This window comes from Danio aesculapii, chromosome 7 (assembly GCF_903798145.1).
Source record: "Danio aesculapii chromosome 7, fDanAes4.1, whole genome shotgun sequence".
Taxonomy (NCBI): domain Eukaryota; kingdom Metazoa; phylum Chordata; class Actinopteri; order Cypriniformes; family Danionidae; genus Danio; species Danio aesculapii.
Genome location: NC_079441.1, coordinates 1598238 through 1622970, shown reverse-complemented (window position 1 = coordinate 1622970; position 24733 = coordinate 1598238). Strand labels below are relative to the sequence as shown.

General features: G+C 31.9%; 1 protein-coding gene across 1 annotated transcript; it reads right to left on the bottom strand.

Annotated features, from left to right (window-relative positions):
• Positions 1-1414: 1414 nt before the first annotated feature.
• lpcat4 (lysophosphatidylcholine acyltransferase 4) lies at positions 1415-24733 on the bottom strand. Its single transcript, XM_056460859.1, has 13 exons — positions 24437-24733; positions 17540-17903; positions 14255-14367; positions 14026-14086; positions 12945-13003; positions 11712-11746; positions 10552-10606; positions 10365-10447; positions 10113-10235; positions 9527-9680; positions 6254-6346; positions 5876-6011; positions 1415-1964 (listed from the first exon to the last, which is right to left on the bottom strand). Exons 1-13 carry the CDS (start codon positions 24509-24511, stop codon positions 1789-1791), a joined length of 1527 nt encoding a protein of 508 aa, XP_056316834.1. The 5' UTR covers positions 24512-24733; the 3' UTR covers positions 1415-1788.

Below are 24733 nucleotides of genomic sequence, written 5' to 3'. Positions count from 1 at the left end.
AAATATTCAAAGGTGGGGAAACCAGAAACCCGAACCAAACAAGCCAGTGGTGATCAAAAAAAACTCCATTGACCAAAGTGAAGGAAAAAAAATCTTGAGAGAAACCAGGCTCAGCTGGACACGACCATCTCACCTATGGCCAAACGTCTAGTGCAGAGCTGCAGTCTAGGCGCCGGAGAACGCTGGACGTCCATCATGGAGAAATAACAGTCAATGAGAATGACCAATGACAACAAACTATTCAAATGAACCACAGGATTGTGGGTATTTACTTCATAAAAAGTAATTATTACATAATTTATATTGTATTTGAATTATTCTCTAGTTAGCACCTGAAAAGTCAAATGCTTGATTCAGTACTATTTAAAATGCATCTTTAAATGAAAATACAATGGAAAATAGATTTTTTTTTTGTTATACGAGTCAAACGTGGGCCTTTTAGCTTAAAAACTAATTAAACAAGACTATGAACACAAAAACTTTTAAACCTTTCATAATCAGTCAAATTTCTCACGCAGTTTATTCTCTCTTCAAGCATTACGATGTAGCAGTGCGGTGTGGCTGTAAATCGGTCATTTTGCACCGCTACGAGCGTGATCATGTTTATACAACAGTTCGGCGGCATAATAGTGTGTATAAATAAAAATCAAACACAGAGTCTCAAAATCCTTTAAGAGGAACTACTTTCTTCCGCCATTCATTCACATCTGCAGTTGACGTCAGAACAGCAGAAATCGTTGCTCATTTACTAACAATACTATATGCCAGAGACTCATTCAAACACTAGCTCTAATGTCTAAAGTGAAGATAATACAGCTGATTTTGCTCACATTAAGATTATAAGGCTGAACAGCATGAAATGCCATCAGTCTACAGAGACTTCCCAGTATTTCTGTTGCAATCGGGAGATCACAATAATGAACCCCTTAAGCAAACACTAGCAGATTACTCTGGTATAAATACAGCACTACTGGTCACTGAAGAGTTAAATAATGATTTGATCAGCTTTAATTTGAAATGACTGTCTCCATCTCCATCTTGTGGTGGAGCGTCAGTCTTTGCTCTGCTCGGTATGACAGGCTAATGGCCACCGATGTGCTGAATCTCCGAAATTGTGTTTAAAATAGGCACTCTCCTTATAAATAAACTGCATAGTTGCAATCTTAACTACATCGTCGACTAAAAAAAGCCTTAAAAGTACAGGATGTTGTTCAACAGCTGCAATATTTGTCAAACTGTAGTGTGTTTATTGATCTGCTGTCACTATGTGGGCGGAGTAATACACAAGGGTGAAGAGGCTGTACAAGTGCTGTTATTGCAGAATATAGCATAGCGATTAGCCAATCAGATTCGAGAACCAGACAGAACTGTTGTAAACGTATTCAAATGTCATGACCAGAGAACACATCGCATCTTTATTTAAGAGATTTAATATATTAAAGTATAAAATATATGACACATCGACAGTACAAACGTCTGTGTTCTTCCCCCCCCTAACATATACAGCTTAAAAATGACAAAAATATACAATTATAAATACACACACAGATCCTTCAGGAGTCATTATAAAATATATAGAAGTGTTTGTTCAAAGGCACGATTATTTAGTAGTATATCCTCACAGTATTTTCCCCAGCGCCAAGATTTACGTCAAAAACTAATACATTAAAAACCTTAAAAGTCTCTCGTAAACGTCAGCCTTCACACTCTCATGTCTTTTCAGTATTTAAGATGTTCATTCGCGGATGTTCATCACAGTATTGCGATACTCTAATAGATCACGTGTTTTCAATCTGTTTTCCGATTGGTCGTTCTGTAACCGTTATAAATGCCGTTATTATTGCCGTTGGTTTTTCCATTGGGAAGTCCGTTGTGATGTCCAGCCTCGAGTCCACTAAAGTGCAGATACTCCGTTATTACCTTCTGGTACGTCGGATGGGTCATCAATAAATCTCGGAGAGAAGCTGTGAAAGAACAACAGATAATCAATTATTAATTATTAGTAGAGCTGCATGATTTATTGTTAAAAAGGTCACAATTTCAGACTCAATCCAGAATTGCAGGTACACTTTACATTCATTTATTAGTATGGGAAATGCATCTCAGAGTAAACTGAATCCATTATTACTGTAAAATAACACAAAGCAAAAGAGAACATCTGACTTACTAACTGTTAATAAACTTGTTAAAATAAAAGTAGACTATAACAGAGTTGAAGATAAACCATCACTGTTGATGAAAGCAAGAGTTGACGAAACAACAGAGTTGATGATAATAGTTGATGGTAGCAGTTGACAATAGACAAAGTTTAACAATTGACAAAAACAAAACAGAATTGACGAAACAATAACAGAGTTGATGATAATAGTTGACAAATCAATAATGGAGTTGACGAAAAACAACAGTTGACAAATGCAAAAAAATACAAGAGTTGACTAAACAATAACAGTGTTGACGACAACAGAGTTGAAAACCAATAACAAAGTTGATAAACAGAATTGATGACGACAGAGTTGATAAAAACAGAATTGACGACCAATAATAGAGTTGATGAAAAAAGTTGATGAAAACAAAATTGATGGCCAGAGTTAACCAATAACAGAATTGACGACCAATAATATAGTTGATGAAAACAGTTGACAACAACCGAGTTGATAACCAAGAGAGTTGATGAAGAGAATTGACAACCAGAGTTGATAACCAATAATAGAGTTGATAAAAACAGAATTGACGATCAGAGCTAACCAATAACAGAATTGATGACCACAGAGTTGACAGCCAATAAGAGTGTTGATGAAAACAGTTGACAACAGAGTTGATAACCAATAACAGTTGATGAAAGCAGAATTGACGACAAGAGTTGACAAGCAATAACAGCTGACAAAAAAATAAAAAATAAAATAAATAAATCAATAAAGTTGGCAATAGATGAAAGCGGATGGGTGGGGGGGATTGATGAGATTAAAAAAAAAAGTTAATAAACAATAACAGAGTTGACGACAACAGTTGACTATAAACAATAACACAGATGATAAGTTGACAATAAACAAAAACGGTTGACAAAAATAAGAGTTGACAATAACAGTTGTCTATAACCAATAACAGACTAGACGAAAACAGAGTTGACAAACAATGACAGTTGACAAAACATTATAGTAGATGGTAACAGTTGACCGTAACAGATAGGGGTGTCAAAGTTAATTGTTTCTTCGGTGCACCGCGATGCAGACGCTGACAATTCGGTATGGGTTCAGTAATAATCATAACCTGTAGCTCTGTGGCGAGGGAGGCGAGCGCGGGTATTTACAACACTACAGGCACCAATTTAACTTAATTTGACTGTGTGTGTGTTTTCTGTACAGTCTTTCACTGGCACTTACAGCAGAAGCCCCTATTTCTCTGTGATTGAGGGAATGAAAGTAAACTCCATTTCTCTCTCTCACTGTGGCCCAATTCACCTGCTGGCGTGACTTTTCCTCCCCTCTCTTTTCCTCTCGGCTGTATGCAAATTTCAGAATAAAGCGTGGGAGCGGTCGGTAACTCTGGTGTAATATTAACAGGAGTGGGCGGTCTCACAATATCACTCCAGAGCGAGCGAGCGAGCGCATGTGGCGTGTGTGTGTGTGTTGTTTGGTGCTGTCTATGTTTGTGTATGTGTGTGAATGAGAGAGTGTGGTGCTGTGTGTGTGTTTATACAGACAGCTTGTTATAGCCACCCCCAAAATACAACACTGTGTATGGAAAGCATCGTCAATGCACCGTGATGCACCGAAATATCGAATTGAACCGAATCGATGGCATGATAATCGTAACCGAACTGTGAGACCAGTGTAGGTTCACACCTCTAGTAACAGAGTTGATGACAACAGTTGATGAAACAATAATATAGTTGACTGTAACAGAGTTGATTTTAACAGAGTTAACAAAATAACCTCCTAGGGCTTGAGTGGCCACATACGTGGACAGCACATTTTAGCTCAAGTGGCTATTTAAAACACTTTGTATGTCTGTAGCAAAATATAAAACATTCAGTGTCATCCTGTAACTGTTTTGCAGCATATGAAATGTCCCAAACAATATTTTTAACGGTCCAAAATGGGGAAAAAAAATGTTTATACTCTAATAGTCAATGCAAGTAAAAAAAATGCATTAAAAACATTCAGGAAAAAAGGTGTTTTATGGAAATTCAGACCCCAAGTCCACATATATGGACATCATTTCTCTGAAATACATCAAATCAAAAGATGATACTTACATTTTTATTCTAATTAAGTTCCAATAAGCCCAAATAGCAAAGAGAAATAAAAAATGCATGTAAAAAACACCCTGGGCCTTAAGAGAATAATATAGCTGACGGTAGGATGGTAGTTGATGACCAATAACAGTTGACAAAAACAAGAGCTGATGGAACAATTGACATTTTCTTTGTTGTACTTCATTACAAACATTATTTTTAGAAATAACTGGATACGTGTTATTATTCCAAATGGTTTCATTAAAAAAATTGTTGTAAAAAATAAATAAAAAAATTATAATAAAAATAAATAAATAAAATAAATAAATAAATAAACAACAACAACAACAACAACAACAACAACAACAACAACAACAACAACAACAAATAATAATAATAATAATAATAGATAACTATAATAACAATAATAATAACAACAACAACATTAATAATAATAGATAACAACAACAACAACAACAACAGATACCTATAATAATAATAATAATAATAATAATAATAATAAACAACAACAACAACAACAACAACATTAATAATAATAGATAACAACAACAACTAACTATTATAATAATAATAATAATAATAACAACAATAATAACAACAACAACAACAACAACAACAACCAACAACAACAACAACATTAATAATAATAGATAACTATAATAACAACAACAACAACAACAACAATAATAGATAACTATAATAATAACAATAATAATAATAATAATAACAATAACAACAACAACAACATGCATCTTTGAGACGCAAAAAAAAATGTAGCCACAATTCTAGAAAAATCCCCCACATATGAAATCTTAATTCACAATGACCTTATTGTATTATGTTACCTGTTGTACTTCACAATCCTTTTGCAGCAGAATTGTTGTGAAACATTTGTTCAAGCACTGCACATTTATTTGTTATTACACCTGTTAAAGTTACATTTTTGGATTTTCTGCAATTGCAACAAGTCATAAGCCAAGAAAACCATGTTTAAAATCAACTTGGCGCTTCATCATAGGTTGTGGCATTACATTGTTAGACCAAGAGGTGGCGATGAGCAAGCATTAAAATAGTATTGGAATATTTTATTCAAAGTAAAAATGACTATTATAGCTTTAAAAGTTATCATGATGATAGTTTATGTAGTGATGAATAATTTGGAAATTAAATCGCAAGATAATTTGATCCCATCATAAGCCTAATGCTGTAATAACTTATTTAAATTAAACAAAAGTTATCTATATATTTAGTTTATTTAAATTAAATTAAATCATTAAATAGTTAGTTTAATATTTCCATTCAGAAACGTATGAGAATGGAAATCAATATTATAAACCAAACAAAAGACTCTTGTTATTCTCAGTTTACGCTGAAGGGCACAGTACGCACAGCTTAAGCATGTTTATGTATAAAAGGAAATATTCACTCAAACAATGACAATATTTTTTAAATAAATTACAGCAAAAGTCACATTAAATACTAATTTAATCATTTCAATTCAGAAAGAGAATCAAAATCAATTGGAGAAACCCAGAAAGACTCAAATGTTTTGTTTGGTTTATACTGAGGTGGCGCAGCTCTGTATATTAGCCTGGGCATGTGTGTGTGTGTGTGTTGTACCTTCAGTAGGCTGCCCCCTGCTGGTCAGAGCACTGTACATCTCTGTGATGCATCTCTGAGGGATTCCCAGCAGCGCCCCCATCAGGCCGGACAGATCCTCTGCACTCAGCTGACCGTCTACATCCGCATCAAACCACTGCACACAGACCAACACAACATTTACACACTCACAAATGACCACGCCGTGCAGCAATATCAGCGTCGTTGCACAACATGCTGTAAATCAGCCAGAACACACAACACATTCTGCAGAACATGTTTATAACATGACACACCTATACACACACTCAAATACACACCCAAACACAAATGCAAACTCCCTTCTCTAGCTCACACACACACACACACACACTTCACCTCTCACACACACGCACTCACCGTAAAGGCAGTGTGTATGAGTGACTCCAGACTCCAGAATCCAGAAACAGCAGAAACACTCAGACAGATCTGCCGCAGATCCACCGTATCATCCTGAAACACACACACACACACACACACACACACACATTATTCCTCTTCTCCACAGCTAGATCCCCTGTAGAGATGTCGTGTTTGTGTATTCGTCAGGTTCTGTCCTGTGTGTAGCACTAGTGTCCTCCACATCTCCATGTGTTGTGTTCTGACGTGATGTCTGACTGTTGTAGCTGTGAAGTAACTCTACTCAACCCTGAAGCGTCTGTGATCTCACTAGCCCAGATGTATTTTTTTGTAGTCCCCAAACTTCATTCGCTGTAGGCTTTGCTAAAGCTAACTCTGTAAAAGCCAGTGTCTCCCTTTGCAGCGTCTTCCCTTCAGAGATGTTGTTTATGTTCACACAGCTACAATACACACAGTTTAACATATGATATCGTAGTGGACCACCGCTTTAAATTCAGTTCAAGTTGAATAAATTTCCTTCAGTTTTTTGTATTCAGCACATACAATAACTAAATCTAAATGAACCTTGCTGCTGTGGTAAACAGAGATATTACAGTTAATTACAATAGTAGAGCACATGTAACTGCAGGTAAAATATATGTTAATCAGGATTTTAATGCTCAATTTATTCATCTTTATTAAACGTTAACAGATTTATGTAAAGCTCTTTAATGCATTGCACAGGAGTAGACCCACACACAATCTGCACACGCAGAATTACGCAGATTTTTAGACCATCGTTTTTTCTGTGCATTTACTTGTGTACATTTATATATATATATATATATATATATATATATATTTAGTTTAATTTCAGTACTAATATGAAAATATTCATCTGATTAATTTACAATACAGTGTGTACAGTAATATCTTCTGTCTTTTAGTAGAGATGTTATATGAGAGACTTGCTTTGGTTTACCAAATAAAGTGGATCTAATTATTTTTGCATTGTAAACATTAAATAAAACAGTTAAAAAGGTCATTTTTTTTATTCTGTATATTAAATTTTCAGTTATGATATTCCCAAAATAATTCTGCATAAATCTGCAGATTTTCAACAATATTCTGCACAGAAATAGCAAATGTCCGCAGATTCCTTCTGGCCCTACACATGACTATGCATCAGATTATAGTAAACCGTTTGAACCGTCGCTGCCAGTGAAAAAGGGGTGGAGCTACAAAATAACCCCACCCCCTACTCAATATTCAATAGAGTGGAGGAACTATGACATCACTTTGTAGGCTAATCGGCTGCTAGCATAAAACTGGTTCCCTCGATAAAATCCCCATAGGATTTTCCCATAGGCTTTTCGTAGATTGCGATTTATAAGCTCTGTGTTCAAACCCAGTTCATTACACTTACAGGTTTGTCCAGTCGGGTAATCCTCACATGAAAATTCAACTTTGGGCACTTTTGGATCTTAAATGGAAACGCAAGAATTAAAAAGCTAACATTAGGCTACAAACGAACTACAGTGCGTTCGGGGCGCTCGTCTGTGACGTCAGCACCGTCCTGCTACAGACAACTTATCCAGCTTATTTTTAGAAATATGGTCCATGACAGAGTTAACCTCTCTGTTTATTATATTATAATGCATGCTTTATATTATTAATAAATAAATAAATAAATAAATAAATAAATATGCAAAACACATAGACCTACGTGACTTTTGGATCGTTTTTTTTACATGGGAGATACATCTGTTTTGCGTTACAGTTGTTGTAAAGTTTTAAAACTGTATGTATAAATGTGCCTACATAGTATTATCATAAGACATATTTAAATAAGTGTATCGCTCGCGTGCACACAGCCCGCTTACCTTAGATGACAGAAATTATGAGTGAGGGACAAGTCTATATGCCTGCAAGTTCCATCATGGACACAGAGCAACATTCAATAGTCTTTATATATGTCAAGAAGTACAGCGGAAAGCAGCTCATACAGTCACATCTGCTATACATGTTATGGAGGAGTGTAAATACTGCAGTTATGACAGAGTTAAATGTGTCCAGATGAAGAACAAAATGATGAAAAATCACTTGATCAGGTTAAAATGAGAGTTTATATGTGTGTTTTTACACATTCATTCACACGTTTACATTATTAAGAGCAGGACAGAGACTGCACTGGTGAGCTGTATCTTCATAATATCATTTAATTCAAATAAAGGATCAACAAATGAATCTGGATTAAAAAGTCTTGACAGTCTTTACAAGCGAAGGCATTATCTACACACAATCTGAATTCACAATTAGAAAAACACTACACACTATAAAATACTGTTCATGAAACACTTAAATCACAGACAAATCCTAATGCCCAACACGAGCGAACTGCGTTCCAGACCAGCTCAGCTCGATGACCTATAATGTCTCTGACACCGCCTGTAGCAAGATAGCAAGCGTCTTTTAAAAGAAGCATAACTGATTAAAAAAATAAATAATAATAAATAAATAAATAAATAAATAAAGAGTGAGATGTAGCTGATGTGTTTTATGTTGTAGAGTAAAACGTGAAAGTAGTCAGCGCCAATAGCCTAGTGGTATTGTGCTCCGACATATAGCACCGACGTGCTCACGACGACCCGAGTTCGATTCCCAGCTCGAGGTCCTTTGCCGATCCTTCCCCTCTCTATGCTCCCAATGCTTTCCTGTCTGAAATCTCTACTGTCCTATCATAATAAAGGTGAAAAAACCCTAAAAAATAATTATTTCAAACGTGATAGTGTCTTGAGTTTATGTTAGCCACAAACCTTATTTAATCGTTTTTACTGAAATCCCATTCAAAACACCCATTGACCTTGGGACAAGGGAACCGGACCTGCTGAAATGCTAACTCGCTTCTGGGTTTTTGCACATAAATTGACGTCATAGTTCATATTTTAGTTGATCTGTAAATGATTACAGTTCTTGAAGCGGGACTGACTGAAGATCTATTTTACAGCAACTCAACTGAATTCTACAGTTTTGTATAGTATTTATAAAATGAATAATTATTGTTCTAAAGCAGCTTCACAACCGCTGCAGACGGTGACATTACAGCAGTGAATAATGTGATCTTACAGGACACGTACAGCGGTTTCCCCTCACAAACACACTGCAGCTGTAATCAAGAGTCTCGCTCAATGACTGTGTGTGGTCATATTATGGTGTTCTGTTATCATACATGCGCTGGAGTGTGTGTGTCGAGTTTATCAGAGCTGTTCTGGTTTACAAACACACACACTTCACCTTTGAGTAAAGCGAGCAGATCTTCGCCGCCGTCTGCTTCTCCTCCAGGCCCAGCACAGCGGTCAGCTGATCAGCCGTTACCATAGTGATCTGGCCTGAGTGACAGCTGTCAATCATGTCCTTCATCACTGACTCCACACGGGACTTGGAGAAACTGAAAAGCAGCAGGATAGATATGTGTGAGATACTCTATACACACACACACACACGCACACACACACACCATATATGCACTGACACACAAACTTCAAAACATAACACACATGCATACAATACCTGACTAACACAGATACACAAACACACACAAATATAATTCATTAACATAATATAAACACACACACAAACGCGCAAATCAAACACACACACAAATCAAACACACACGCACACACGCAAACTTAAACATAACACGCAGATAGAATTCATTAACATAATATAAACACACACACACACACACACACACCCCAATTAACACTCAATACACGCACACAAATTAAACATAATACACACACATGCAAACTTAAACACAAACATATAACACAAAAATATAATTCATTAACATAATATAAACACACACACACTCTCGTACCCCTGCTGGTGGAGCAGTCGGAGTGTTTCCTGAGCTGGAGGTTCGAGAGGAAGTGAAAGATTTCCCAGTTTTTGGACAGGAAATCCCTCCATCACATAATCAGTAGCGGGAACACCGAGAGCTCTGGACAAACACACACACAGAGTTATTATTACTACTACTACTATTCATGAACTTGGAAACACACACTTCAGTTATAATGCTGTCTGATTAGTCAGCTCCCTATGTAGACATCTGTGTGTGTGTTCTGACCGGGCCATGAGTTTCTGCACGTTCTCTGCATATAACTCTGGGTTCTGCTTCTCCTCCACTGACGGCGTGTACACCGGGAGGAACTACAACCAATCAGAGGAGAGAGGATTATTACTGGACACATTCTATTGGCCACAGCTGGGACAGAGATTGGCCCTTGTGCCTGTCAATCAAAAGGAGGCCCCACCTCCACAGTGATGCTGCTGTAGATCTGAGACGTGGTGTGCCAGAGAGCGCCCAGCCTGACACAAAATCAATCAATCAATACAAAATAAATAATACACAATAATTAAATACACAATAAACCTACAATAAAATATATAAAATAAAACAACCACACACACGAATAAACATTAACAAATGAATAAAGCAAACAAATAAACAATACCATACACACAAACATGTGAACACACACACAAAAATAAACAGTAGTAAACCAACACACACAAAAAAAAAAGCACACACCAATAATCAAAGCAGCAACTGCAACACCACATACGTGTGCACAAACACACACAAAACACCACATATGCATACACAAACCCTACAATATATGACTTGTAATATAATAAAAACAACAACGATAACTATAATAATAATAATAATAATAATAATAATAATAATAATAATAATAATAATAATAACAACAACAACAACAACAACAACAACAACAACAACAACAACAACAACAACAACAACAGATAACTATAATAATAATAATAATAATAATAATAATAATAATAATAATAACAATAACAACAACAACAACAACAACAACAACAACAACAAATAACTATAATAAAACAATAATAATAATAATAATAATAATAATAATAATAATCAACAATATTAACAACAACAACAGATAACTATAATAATAATAATAATAATAATAATAATAATAATAATAATAATAAACAACAACAACAACAACAACAACAACAACAACAACTATAATAATAAATAACTATAATAACAAAACAACAATAATAATAATAATAATAATAAATAACTATAATAATGATAAAAATAATAATAAAAACAACAACAACAACAACAACAACAACAACAACGATGGATAATAATAATAATAATAATAGATAACTATAATAATAATAATAATAATAATAATAATAACAACAACAACTATAATAATGATAAAAATAATAATAAAAACAACAACAACAACAACAACAACAACAACAACAACAACAACGACGGATAATAATAACAATAATAATAATAATAATAATAATAATAATAATAATAATAAGAATTATTATTATTATTATTATTATTATTATTATTATTATTATTATTGTAATAACAAAATAAAATCCTTCTCACCATGTCAGTCCTTTCCAGGTCCAGCGCACTGTGTCCTGCAGAAGAGTCAGGGCAGATTAATCAATAATTCATCATCCTCCCATTCATTAGATCAATTAAATTACTCACATTATCAACCAATACATCACACAATCTTTTTAAAAGTGTATCTTTTATAGCATTTGTAGAATCAAAAAGGAGTCATTTATTGTGTCTGCATAAAACTAGATTTACAAAAGTTAGGTTATATGCAAATATAATATATTAATGTAGAAATTCACAATAAGTTACATAAAAATAAAACATGAAAATATTAAATAAAATCAAAGCTATTCTGGACAAGATAAAGATCATTTATCAGTAACTTATAAAACTATATTATTGTTATATATTAAATGTTATTTCATATATTTAACAACAGCTCTATAAATCGACTCGAGATTTTACACAAAAAAACAACATTAAAAACTTTAAATCTGATTTTTCAGTTTAATAAATTACTTGAGCTTCTGTCATGATCATACTAAATTAGGCATGGGCCGGTAGAAGTTTCTGACAGCCTTGGATTAAAACACCACGGCTTCACAGTGTTGTGTTTACTCCTGTAAAATCACTTCTTTATAAATGTCTTGGTAAAACACAAACGTTTTCCCTAATTTAACACAATATATTACATTTTAGGAAAGATTTAAGATATTTTGGACCAGTAAACATGAAGCTGCGTAATTCAAATGAACCATTATTTCTCTCTTCATTAGCTTGAGCACACAGATTTCTTTACAACACATTAAACAATACTTTAAAACCCCTCTACACAGAGCTCAGAAACAGTACAACAAAACATTACTGCGGTTTTAATACCCTGACTCTTCTAAACTGCAGTAAACCTTGATAACGGTTATCGTCCAATGGCTATAATGAACGTGAAATTATTGAATTTAAGAAATATTGTTATCAGGTGTGTCAAAAACAAAGATGTGTTGATAATAGGAGCATTTCAGAGCTAAACTGTGATCATTAAATAGCGTATTTTAATATGTGGAACAAATGAGTTGTGTGACTTGAGGTTTAGTGAGTGTTTTAGCAAAGTGTGTGTGAGAGAGAGAGTGAGTGTGTGTTCATATTTAGTCCTCCAGAGCTCTAGAGTTACATAAACAGCTAATAATAGCAGCTTCAGGCATTCATTCACTGCACACACACACACACGCACGCACACACACACACACACACACACACACACACACACACACTCACCGGTTGACTGCAGTAGTGGAGCAGCACAGGCTGAACAGGAACACCAGCCACAAACGCACCTAAGACGACACACACACACACACACACACACACACACTAATGAACAAAATCAAATGTTCTCCATCATATTTAACCCTTGTTTGCGCTTCAGATCGACTACCCTTTGGTTATGTCTAAAGCAATGACAGCAGATAATCATGCTTTCTAGACTGTTGCTGGTTTCCTCTGTTGGGATTTAGTCATTTATACTGTTGATCATCAGTGTGCAGCATTAACCCTTTAGTTCAGCCTGTGCTGAAGAGTTTCAGTCCTTTATATGGAGTTCAGTGGAGTGAAACAGCATATTATAGTGTGTGTGTGTGTGTGTGCAGAAATAGCCTTACTGTGCTCTGACAGCTGAGGGGTGCATTTTGAGTTTTTCAGACATATCAATGTGCACAAAGATCTCTTTCACTCACTAAACTCCATATAAAAGCCAGAAATTTTGCACTCAACTGATGATCAACAGTATATATATATATATATATATATATATATATATATATATATATATATATATATATATATATATATATATATATATATATATATATATATATATATATATATATATATATATATATATATATATATATATATATATATATATATATATATATATATATATATATATATATATATGACACATTTCAGCTCTTAATCCCAACAGGGGAAAACCAGCAGGAGTCAGGAATACATGATTATCTGCTGTCATGGCTTTACAATCAATAAATGTGATTATAACGAAGGTCAATGGGTCAAAAACAGCACCAACATAACTAAAGGGGAGTCAGTCTGAACTGTGTGTGTTAATGAGTGATGGAAAAGTTTCCCAAAATATGAGACAAAATCAAATTTGTCAGCAAAAATCATCACATTTTCTGAAACACAGAAAGATGAGGCCAAATTAAGCCTCAAAATCAACCCAGAGTGGATGAAAATGACCCAACAGCACACAAGACATGACACATTTGATAAAAATTATAGATTGAACAGTGAGATATTATATGAGTGTGTGTGTGTGTGTGTGTGTGTGTGTTACCAGGTTTGAATTTGATCAGCGCTCGGCCATTCGTTGTTGTTCCTTCTGGAAACATGAGCATCTGCGAGAGAAATGGAGCACAAAATGAGATCAAACAGAAAACACACGCTGTGAAGTGACACACACCAGCTGACACGTGCTGCACAAGAGTGTGTGTGACAGAGAGAGAGTAAGACCATGTGTATGACAGTGAATGAGAGGAGGCATGTGTGTGTATGTGTGTTCATACCTGAGGCCAGTGCCCGTCAGACGTCACTCTCTCACAGATCTGAGACACACACTTTTTCCTGGATTCAGGATCTTTTCGACTGACCAGCACAGACTGATTAAACTCTAACAGAGCTGGAACAAACAGAGATTACACTTCAGTGCGTGCGTGCGGACAGACATTTATAAATGATAAGAACATAAACATTAGCGTGTATTAAGTGCATACGGTGTATTTCTATTTCTAATGGTCACATTTAACCGAAAAATACAACGACATTAAACTACTAAACTAAAATTAACTTTAGTTATTAATGGATTATAACTATATATATATATATATATATATATATATATATATATATATATATATATATATATATATATATATATATATATATATATATATATATATATATATATATATATATATATATATATATATATATATATATATATATATATATATATATATATATATATATATATATATATATATATATATATATATATATATATATATATAAATATAAATATAATCTAGAATAATAAGAACAATTAGGATAGAACCAAAACACATCTTGAACATAGCTTAAACATAACCAGAACATTACTTGACTATTGCCAGAACAGAGCTTGAACAAAGCTTGAATATAACTAGAATAGTCAGAATGTAGCCTGAACAAAACATGAATATTCCTTCAATATAGCCAGAACACATCTTGAACATAGCCAGAACATAGTCTAAACATATCAAGAACAAAAGCGTTAACATAGCTAAAACCCAACCAGAATATAACTTGAACATAGCCAGAAAAAAAAAAAAATGCTTGAACATTACCAGATTATATCCTGAACATAGCCAGAACATAGTCTGACCATAACCAGTATATAACATGAACATAGCCGGAAAAAAGATTGAATATAACTAGAATACAGTCAGAATGTAGCCTGAACAAAATCTGAATATTCCTTCAATATAGCCAGAAAAAAAAATGCTTGAACATTACCAGAATATATCTTGAAGATAACCAGAATATTGCCTGAACCAAACTTAACAGAATACAACTTGAATAAACAAATGTGGCCTTTAACAAATCTTTAACATAGCTTCAACATAATCAGAAAAGAAACCTGAATATAGCCAGATAAGCAGAACAAAGCTCGAAAATAGCTTGAACCTAACCAAAATATAACAACAACATAGCATCAAACGTAACCAAACATATCTTGAACAAAGTATTAACATAGCTTGAACTTAACAAAACATAACCAGAACATAGCCGGAACAAAGCTTAGGAATAGCTTGAATATAGCTTAAACAGAACTTATATTGCCAGAACAAAGCTTTAGCATAGCTTGAACAGAACCAGGATATAAGAACATAGCTTGAACAAAGGTCTAACATGGCTTGAACGCAACCAAAACATTACTTCACTATAGCCAGAACATAGCTTGAAGAAAGCTTGAATATAACTAGAATAGTCAGAATGTAGCCTGAACAAAACCTGAATATTCCTTCAATATAGCCAGTACAAATATTGAACATTACCAAAACACATCTTGAACATAGCCAGAACATAGTCTAAACATATCAAGAACAAAGCGTTAACATAGCTAAAACGCAACCACAATATAACTTGAACATAGCCAGAAAAAAAATGCTTAAACATTAACAGAATATATCTTGAACACAGCCAAAATTTAGCCTAAACCAAACTTGAATATAACAATACTTGAATAAACAAATGTGGCCTTTAACAAACCTTTAACATAGCTTCAACATAACCAGAAAAGAAACCTGAATATAACCATATTATATGCAGAACAAAGCTCGAAAATAGCTTGAACCAAACATAACATAGCTTAAACATAACATGAGCATAGCCAGAATATAGCCAGAACAAAGTCTAGGAATAGCTTGAATATAGCTTAAACATAACTTGATTTTGCCAGAACATAGCTTGAACGTAACCAGAATATAAGAACATAGCTGGAACAAAGGTCTAACATGGCTTGAACATAACCAGAACATAGCTTGAACAAAGCTTGAATATAACTAGAATACAGTCAGAATGTAGCCTGAACAAAACATGAATATTCCTTCAATATAGCCAGAACATTACCAAAACACATCTTGAACATAGCCAGAACATAGTCTAAACATATCAAGAACAAAGTGTTAACATAGCTAAAACCCAACCAGAATATAACTTAAACATAGCCAGAAAAAATGCTTGAACATTACCAGATTATATCCTGAACATAGCCAGAACATAGTCTGAACATAACCAGTATATAACATGAACATAGACGGAAAAAAGCCTTAACATAGCTTGAATAGAACCAGAACATATCTTGAACATAGTCAGAATACAGCCTGAACCAAACTTGAAAATAACAGAATATAACTTGAATAAACAAATGTGGCCAGAACAAACCTTTAACATAGCATCAACATAGCCAGAAAACAACCTCAATATAACCAGATTATCTGCAGAACAAAAGCTTGAAAATAGCTTGAACATAACCAGAATATAACAAGAACATAGCTGGAACAAACGTTTAACATAGCTTGAACGTAACCAGAACATATCTTGAACAAATGCATTAACATAGCTTAAACATAACTTGAACATAGCCAGAACCGTTTAGGAATAGTTTGAATTAAGTTTAAACATAACTTGATATAGCCAGAACAAAAGCTTTAACATATCTTGAAGATAACCAGAATATAGCCAGATTATAACTAGAACAAAGATTTAACGTGGCTTGAACAATCAGAATATAGCCGGGACACAGCCTGAACATAACCAGAAAACAACCAAAATATATGCAGAACAAAGCTTGAAAATAGCTTGAACATAACAAGAACATAGCTGGAACAAAGGTTTAACAAAGCTTGAACATAACCAGAACACAACCAAAACATAGCTTAAACATAGATTGATATACCCAGAACAAAGCTCGAACATAGCTTGAACGCAACCAGAACATATTGAACAAAGCATTAACATAGCTTGAACAGAATTTTACCAGAATTTAACTTGATCACAAGTTCAACATAACTTGAACATAGTCAGAATACAGTTGGAACAAAGTTTAGCAATAGATTGAACGCAACCAGAATATAGCCAGATTATAACTGGAACAAAGATTTAAAATGGCTTGAACTTAATCAGAATATAGCCGGGACATAGCCTGAACATAACCAGAACATAACTCGAACATAAACTGTACAAATAAAAGCGTGTGTCAGTAATAAACTCCGCTGAATGACTGCCTCAGTGTACATTATAATCCTCACCTCCAATCACAGGCAGTTTGGCGTTCTCGGAGCGGGACACGACGATGGGCAGCCCGGTCACACTGAGCACTAGCATATCCAGAAAGCTGCTGTGAGGCGCTACAGCTAACACAGGCGCCTCCTTCAGCCCCGCTTGCCGGCCTTTGACCCTGACCCACAGGAAGCCCACGCAGAAGAAGACTGCGCGGCTCAGGAACACCATGATGTGGTGGAAGAGCCAGCGGCGCCAGCCCTGCACCGGCTCCGCCCGCCGAGACTCCGGCAGACCAGCCAATCGCAGACGAGCTATCGGCCACATCAGCAGGAAGAAGAGCACGGCGAGAGTGATGCGCACAGGAAACAGAAACACACCCAGAACGAGTCCCTGAGAGACACAGAGGAAGAAGAGAGTCAGAAATATGACAGATGCTGAGCCTTCTTCAAGAACTTCTTCAAAGTTACAATCAGTGCGATTTCCTATGCGTCAACGCTTTTAAAAATCAGATTCAGACCTCAAAAACAAAATGAGAAACGATATGTTAAAGGATCGATATAATTCAGCATTACACATACTCGAGATGTTACTATTGTGAATGATCAGATTGTGATATCGATGCAGAGACCACATATTGTTCCGCCCTGAAACAAACGAACGTATAAAACTAACTTAAATGCAGAAAATGTCCTTAAGAGAGTTCATTTCATAAAGCCTTCGGCATCTATTAAAAACAGGACAGTTCCTACAGGGAATGGGGTATTTATATTAAAGACCTCAAACTCAACTCCTGGAGAAACTGCAGATTTATTTAATCATTGATTTATTTTTTTATTCGATTTATTTAATTATTGATTTTTTAATTCGATTTATTTAATTATAGATTTTTTATTCAATTTATTTAATTATTGATTTTTTTATTTAATTTATTTAATTATTGATTTTTTAATTCGATTTATTTAATTATTGATTTTTTTATTAGATTTATTTAATTATTGATTTATTTTTTAATTCGATTTATTTAATTATTGATTTTTTTAATTCGATTAATTTAATAATTGATTTTTTATTCGATTTATGTAATTATTGATTTTTTATTCGATTTATTTAATTATTGATTTTTTTATTCAATTTATTTAATTATTGATTTTTTTATTCGATTTATTTATTGATTGATTTTTTTATTCGATTTATGTAATTATTGATTTTTTATTCGATTTATTTAATTATTGATTTTTTTATTCAATTTATTTAATTATTGATTTTTTTATTCGATTTATTTATTGATTGATTTTTTTATTCGATTTATTTAATTATTGATTGTTTTTTTCGATTGTAATTATAGATTTTTTTTATTCGATTTATTTAATTATTGATTTTTTTATTTGATTTAGTTATTATTGATTTTTTATTCTATTTATTTAATTATTGATTTTTTAATCGATTTTTTAAATTATTGATTTTTTTAATTCAATTTATTTAATTATTGATTTTTTTATTCGATTTATTTAATTATAGATTTTTAAATTCAATTTATTTAATTATTGATTTTTTTATTCAATTTATTTAATTATTTATTTTTTTATTCGATTTATTTAATTATTGATTTACTTATTTTTTCAATTTATTTAAATATTTATTTTTTTATTCGATTTATTTAATTATTGATTTTTTTATTCGATTTATTTAATTATTGATTTTTTATTCGATTTATTTAATTATTGATTTTTTTATTCGATTTATTTATTTATAGATTTTTTTATTCAATTTATTTAATTATTGATTTTTTTTTTAGAAAACTAAATTAAATGCAGAAAATGTCCTTAAGAGAGTTCATTTCATAAAGCATTCGGCAGCAATTAAAACAGGACACTTCCTACAGGGAATGGGGTATTTATATTAAAGATCTCAAACTCAACTCCTGGAGAAACTGCAGATTTATTTAATCATCGATTTATTTTTTAATTCGATTTATTTAATTATTGACTTTTTTTTTCGATTTTAATTATAGATTTTTTTATTCGATTTATTTAATTATAGATTTTTTTATTCAATTTATTTAATTATAGATTTTTTTTATCGATTTTTTAAATTGTTGATTTTTATTAATTCAATTTATTTAATTATTGATTTTTTTATTCGATTTATTTAATTATTGATTTACTTATTTTTTCAATTTATTTAAATATTGATTTTTTAATTCGATTTATTTAATTATTGATTTTTTTATTCGATTTATTTAATTATTGATTTTTTAATTTTATTTATTTAATTATTGATTTTTTAATTTTATTTATTTAATTATTGATTTTTTTATTCGATTTATTTAATTGTTGATTTTTTTATTCGATTTATTTAATTATTGATTTTTTTATTTGATTTTTTAAATTCGATTTAATTATTGATTTTTTTATTCGATTTATTTAATTATTGATTTTTTATTTATTTATTTAAAAAAATTTTTTATTAGATTTATTTAATTATTGATTTTTTATTTATTCAATTTTTTTAATCAATGATTTTTTTATTCGATTCATTTATTTATTGATTGTTTTTATTTGATTTATTTAATTATTGATTTTTTTATTTATTTAATTATTGATTTTTTTATTTATTTAATTATTGATTTTTTTATTTATTTAATTATTGATTTTTTTATTTATTTAATTATTGATTTTTTTTTATTCATTTAATTATTGATTTTTTTTATTCATTTAATTATTGATTTTATTATTTATTTAATTATTGATTTTTTTATTCATTTAATTATTGATTTTTTTATTTATTTAATTATTGATTTTTTTATTCGATTTATTTAATTATTGATTTTTTTATTCGATTTATTTAATCAATGATTTTTTATTCGATTCATTTAATTCTTGATTTTTATTCGATTTATTTATTATTGAATTTTTAATTTATTTAATTATTGATTTTTTCGATTTATTTAATCAATGATTTTTTATTCGATTCATTTAATTATTGATTTTTTTTCTATTTATTTCATTATTGATTTTTTTAATTTTATTTATTTAATTATTAATTTTTTATTCGATTTATTTAATCATTGATTTTTTTTCTCTGACTTGCCTTTGTCCTTTTTTGTTTATATTTGTATGTTCATTAAAACCAATAAACAAAAAATTTTAAAAGAAAAAGAAAAGAAATAACGAGTTAATATTAAGTGAGTTTTTACTTAAAACAAGCAAAATGATCTGCCAATGGGGTGAGAGAAATATTCATACTTCAGTGTAAACAAGATTACTCCGCTTCCCCTGTTGGCAGATTATTTAGCTTGTTTTGAGGAAAAACTCACTTAACTTCGGCATATTTCTGAAATCAACATAATGTTGTACTTGTCCAGAAAATGCTTCTTGATTTAAGAATGTTTTGATATTTGGACTAGAAACAAGAGAGCAATCCAAGTAAGAGAAGCGTTTTCAGCGGTATATAACTTCACTAAGGTTTTAAAAAGGATATTTCACACAAAAAATAAAATTAAACTCTCCCTCAAAGTGTTCCCAAACCTTTATGAGTTTCTTTTTTCCATTTAACACAAGACATGATATTGTGAAGAGCGTTAGAAATTGGTAACTATTGACTTGCATAGTAGGAAAAACAAACACAATAGAAGTCAATGGATACAGGTTTCCAACATTAATCAAAATATCTGCTTTTGTGTTCAGTATTAGAAAGAAACGGAGTAAATTATGATATTATTAAATGACATTACTCTCCCTTTAATATTGTCAATATTAAACTGCAGCACAATCAATCCCATAGTAAGAGTTTGTCTGAACACACCAGTCATTACTACTATATTTATAATCAGTCAAGTGTATAACCATACTTAATCAGCCTCCAAACTAAAAAAACATTTATATTTTTTACACATTTCTGTGATTTAGATGCTGAAACACTAAATAAACAAGGTTTTGATTACTCCATTTTATTTAGGAATGTTTCATTGTTTAGTTCAGCTTTTCTATAAAAAAAACAAACAAACAAACACCCAATTAACAATACAGTATGACATTACAGCAGATATTAACAGTGTTTTTGAACTACAAACATGACTTACAACCAGCTTTATTTTCTCTACAGAGTACATGATTTCAGGAACAGCGCTGCACGGTGTTATATACATCTAACTTCATATTTTAGGAATAAATATTATGATAAGATGGCTTTTCAGGAGGATAACGTCAAACTGTTTGGCATTTAAAGGGACAGTTCAACTAAAGTGAACATTTCATAATTTACTGAACCATTTAAATCAACTATTATGAGCTTTTTTTCTTCGGTTTAACACAAATTAAGATATTCTGAAGAATGCTGGAGAAAAAAAACATTGAGTTCAACAGCAAATGACTAAGGAGATGTTCATTTTTGGGTGAACTGTGCACTTACAAATAAAATAAAATTAAATTAATAAAAAAAAATTATTAAATTTATTATTTAATTAAATTAATCATTTAATTAAAAATTAATTAAAACAAAATACAGACATTTGCTGGTGTCTCTGAAAGTGACCTTCATTATATAATCAGTTTATATTAGTCACCTCAAATTCAGTATTTTACATCCCTTTATTAATCAATTAACATGTAATTTAAGAAGTTAAAAAGATTACTGGAGTACATTTAAAAAATAAATAAAAAATTCAGCTTTTCCATGTCAAAATTTTAATTTAGTGCATTAACAGCAACTGAGTGCCCATTATTTGCCCATCATGCTCTTTTTCAGATAAAGTACAGCAGAATTACTATTATTTAAGCTTTTTAAAGTTGCTTTGACACAATCTACACAGTAAAAAGCACTATAAAACAATAATATTAATAAAATATCACTATCAAAATCTGCTCATCGCAAACAGAACGTTCTCCTAACGTTCTCATTATGGTTCTCATTTGGTTAATTATTGAATAATAGATTTTTGTGCTAACGTTAAACAAAAACTAGCCTTCACAAGACATTAAAAAGGACATTTTTTGTAGCAATTTAAAGAGAACTGTTGCTTTAAAAGCCTTTTCAGGAGGATAACATTGAGCGGTTTGGCATTAAAGGGACAGTTCAACTAAAGTGAACATTTTCTCATTTACTGAACTATTTAAATCAACTATTATGAGTTTTTTTCTTCTGTTAAACACAAAATCAGATATTCTGAAGAATGCCTGAATAAAACAACCATTGAGTTCAATAGTAAATGACTAGGAGATGTTCATTTTTGGGTGAACGGTCCCTTTAAAAACAATACAACAAAGATATTTGCTGGTGTCTCTGAAAGTGACCATCATTATATAATCAGTTTATATTAGTCAATCTCAAATGCAGTGTTTTATATCACTTTATTAATCAATTAACATGTAATTTAGGAAGTTAAAAAGATTACTGGAGTACATTTTACAAAAAAAATAAATAAAAATACAGCTTTTCCATGTCAAAATATAAGACTATTAAAAGCAACTGAGTGACCTTTATTTGTCTATTTCAGTTTTCAGATAAATGCTTTAGAAATTACTATAATAATAATAATAATAATAATAATAATAATAATAACAATAATACTATTATGCCAGGTTGGCTTCTTGGGAGGATCACATCGAGCTGTTTAAAGGGATGTTTCGCTTAATGATCATTTTCTCATTTACTGAACCATTTAGTTTTTTTTCTTCTGTTTAACACAAAATCAGATATTTTGAAGAATGCTGGAGTCATCCTCTCAAATGCGGCGTTTTATATCCCTTTATTAATCAATTGACAAGTAATTTAAGATGTTAAGAAGATTACTACAGAGTGACCATTATTTGTCCATCACCTGCTTGTTTTTTTCAGATAAAGTACAGCAGAATTACTATTATTCAAGCTTTTTAAAGATACTTTCACAATCTACACAGTAGAATGCGCTATTAAAACAGTAATATTAATAAAATATGAAATATCACTAACAAAATCTGTTCCCAGCAAACAACGTTTGCCTAATGTTCTCATTAAAGGGACAGTTCAACTAAAAATTCACATTTTATCATTTACTGAACAGTTTAAACAAATTATTATAAGTTTTCAGATAAATGCTCTAGAAATTAATATAATAATAATAATAATAGTAATAGTAATAATAATAATGCCAGGTTGGCTTCTTGGGAGGATAAGATCGAGCTGTTTGGTATTGAAGGGACAGTTCGCTTAATAATGAATATTTTATCCTTTACTGAACCATTTAAATCAATGATTATGAGTTTATTTCTTCTGTTAAACACAAAATCAGATATTCTGAAGAATGCTGGAGTCATCATCTCAAATGCAGTGTTTTATATCCCTTTATTAATCAATTGACAAGTCATTTAAGATGTTAAGAAGATTACTTCAGTTTTCCATGTAAACATTTAAATTAAGAGTATTGAAAGCAACTGAGTGACCATTATTTGTCCATCATCTGCTTGTTTTTTTCAGATAAAGTACAGCAGAATTACTATTATTCAAGCTTTTTAAAGATACTTTCACAATCTACACAGTAGAATGCGCTATTAAAACAGTAATATTAATTAAATATGAAATATCACCAACAAAATCTGTTCCCAGCAAACAGAACGTTCGCCTAATGTTCTCATTATGGGTTCCCGTTTGGTTAATCATTGATTATTACATGTTTGTGGTAAAGTTAACCAAAAACGAGTCTTCACAAAACGTTTAAGGGACATTTTAGTAACAATTTAAAGAGAACTGATGCTTAATTAGCCTTGTGCTAATGGATCAAACCAAGTAAACATTATTCTATGTTCACAATAATCACAGTCGCCAAATTATTAATCTCGGTCGCCATGGTGATTTATATACCGTGCAACAGATGTTATATGACGTCAGCACTCAACTTTCTCTCACACACACACACGAACAGACACACAAACACATGGACTTCTCACCTGAATCCGCTGAAGAGCGGTCAGATTGACCTCATGGATGAACGGATGAGCGGTTTGTCCTTTATTCATCAACATCCTCCAAACGCTGCTGAAAAGCTATCGTACGATAACACGCCGGGAAAAGAGCGGATAAAAAGTTAAGATGGCGCTGTCAATAAAACTAAACTTCGCGAGTGCCCGAGTGACACACACACACGCGCGAGTTTATCTGTTAAAATACTGCCGTAAAACACAAACTGCGAGAACTTCCAGCCGACACACACAACCTGAACTCAGACTGAAACTGAAGATGAGGAA

Bases quoted from the DNA above. Each gene is read 5' to 3' on its own strand.
- lpcat4 (XM_056460859.1), bottom strand. From the start codon at position 24,511: ATGTTGATGAATAAAGGACAAACCGCTCATCCGTTCATCCATGAGGTC. The intron at 10,448-10,551 runs GTGGGGCCTCCT...GATTGGTTGTAG, and splicing joins ACAGCAGCATCACTGTGGAG to TTCCTCCCGGTGTACACGCC. The intron at 6,347-9,526 runs GTGAAGTGTGTG...TGTGTGTTTCAG, and splicing joins TCTGCTCGCTTTACTCAAAG to GATGATACGGTGGATCTGCG.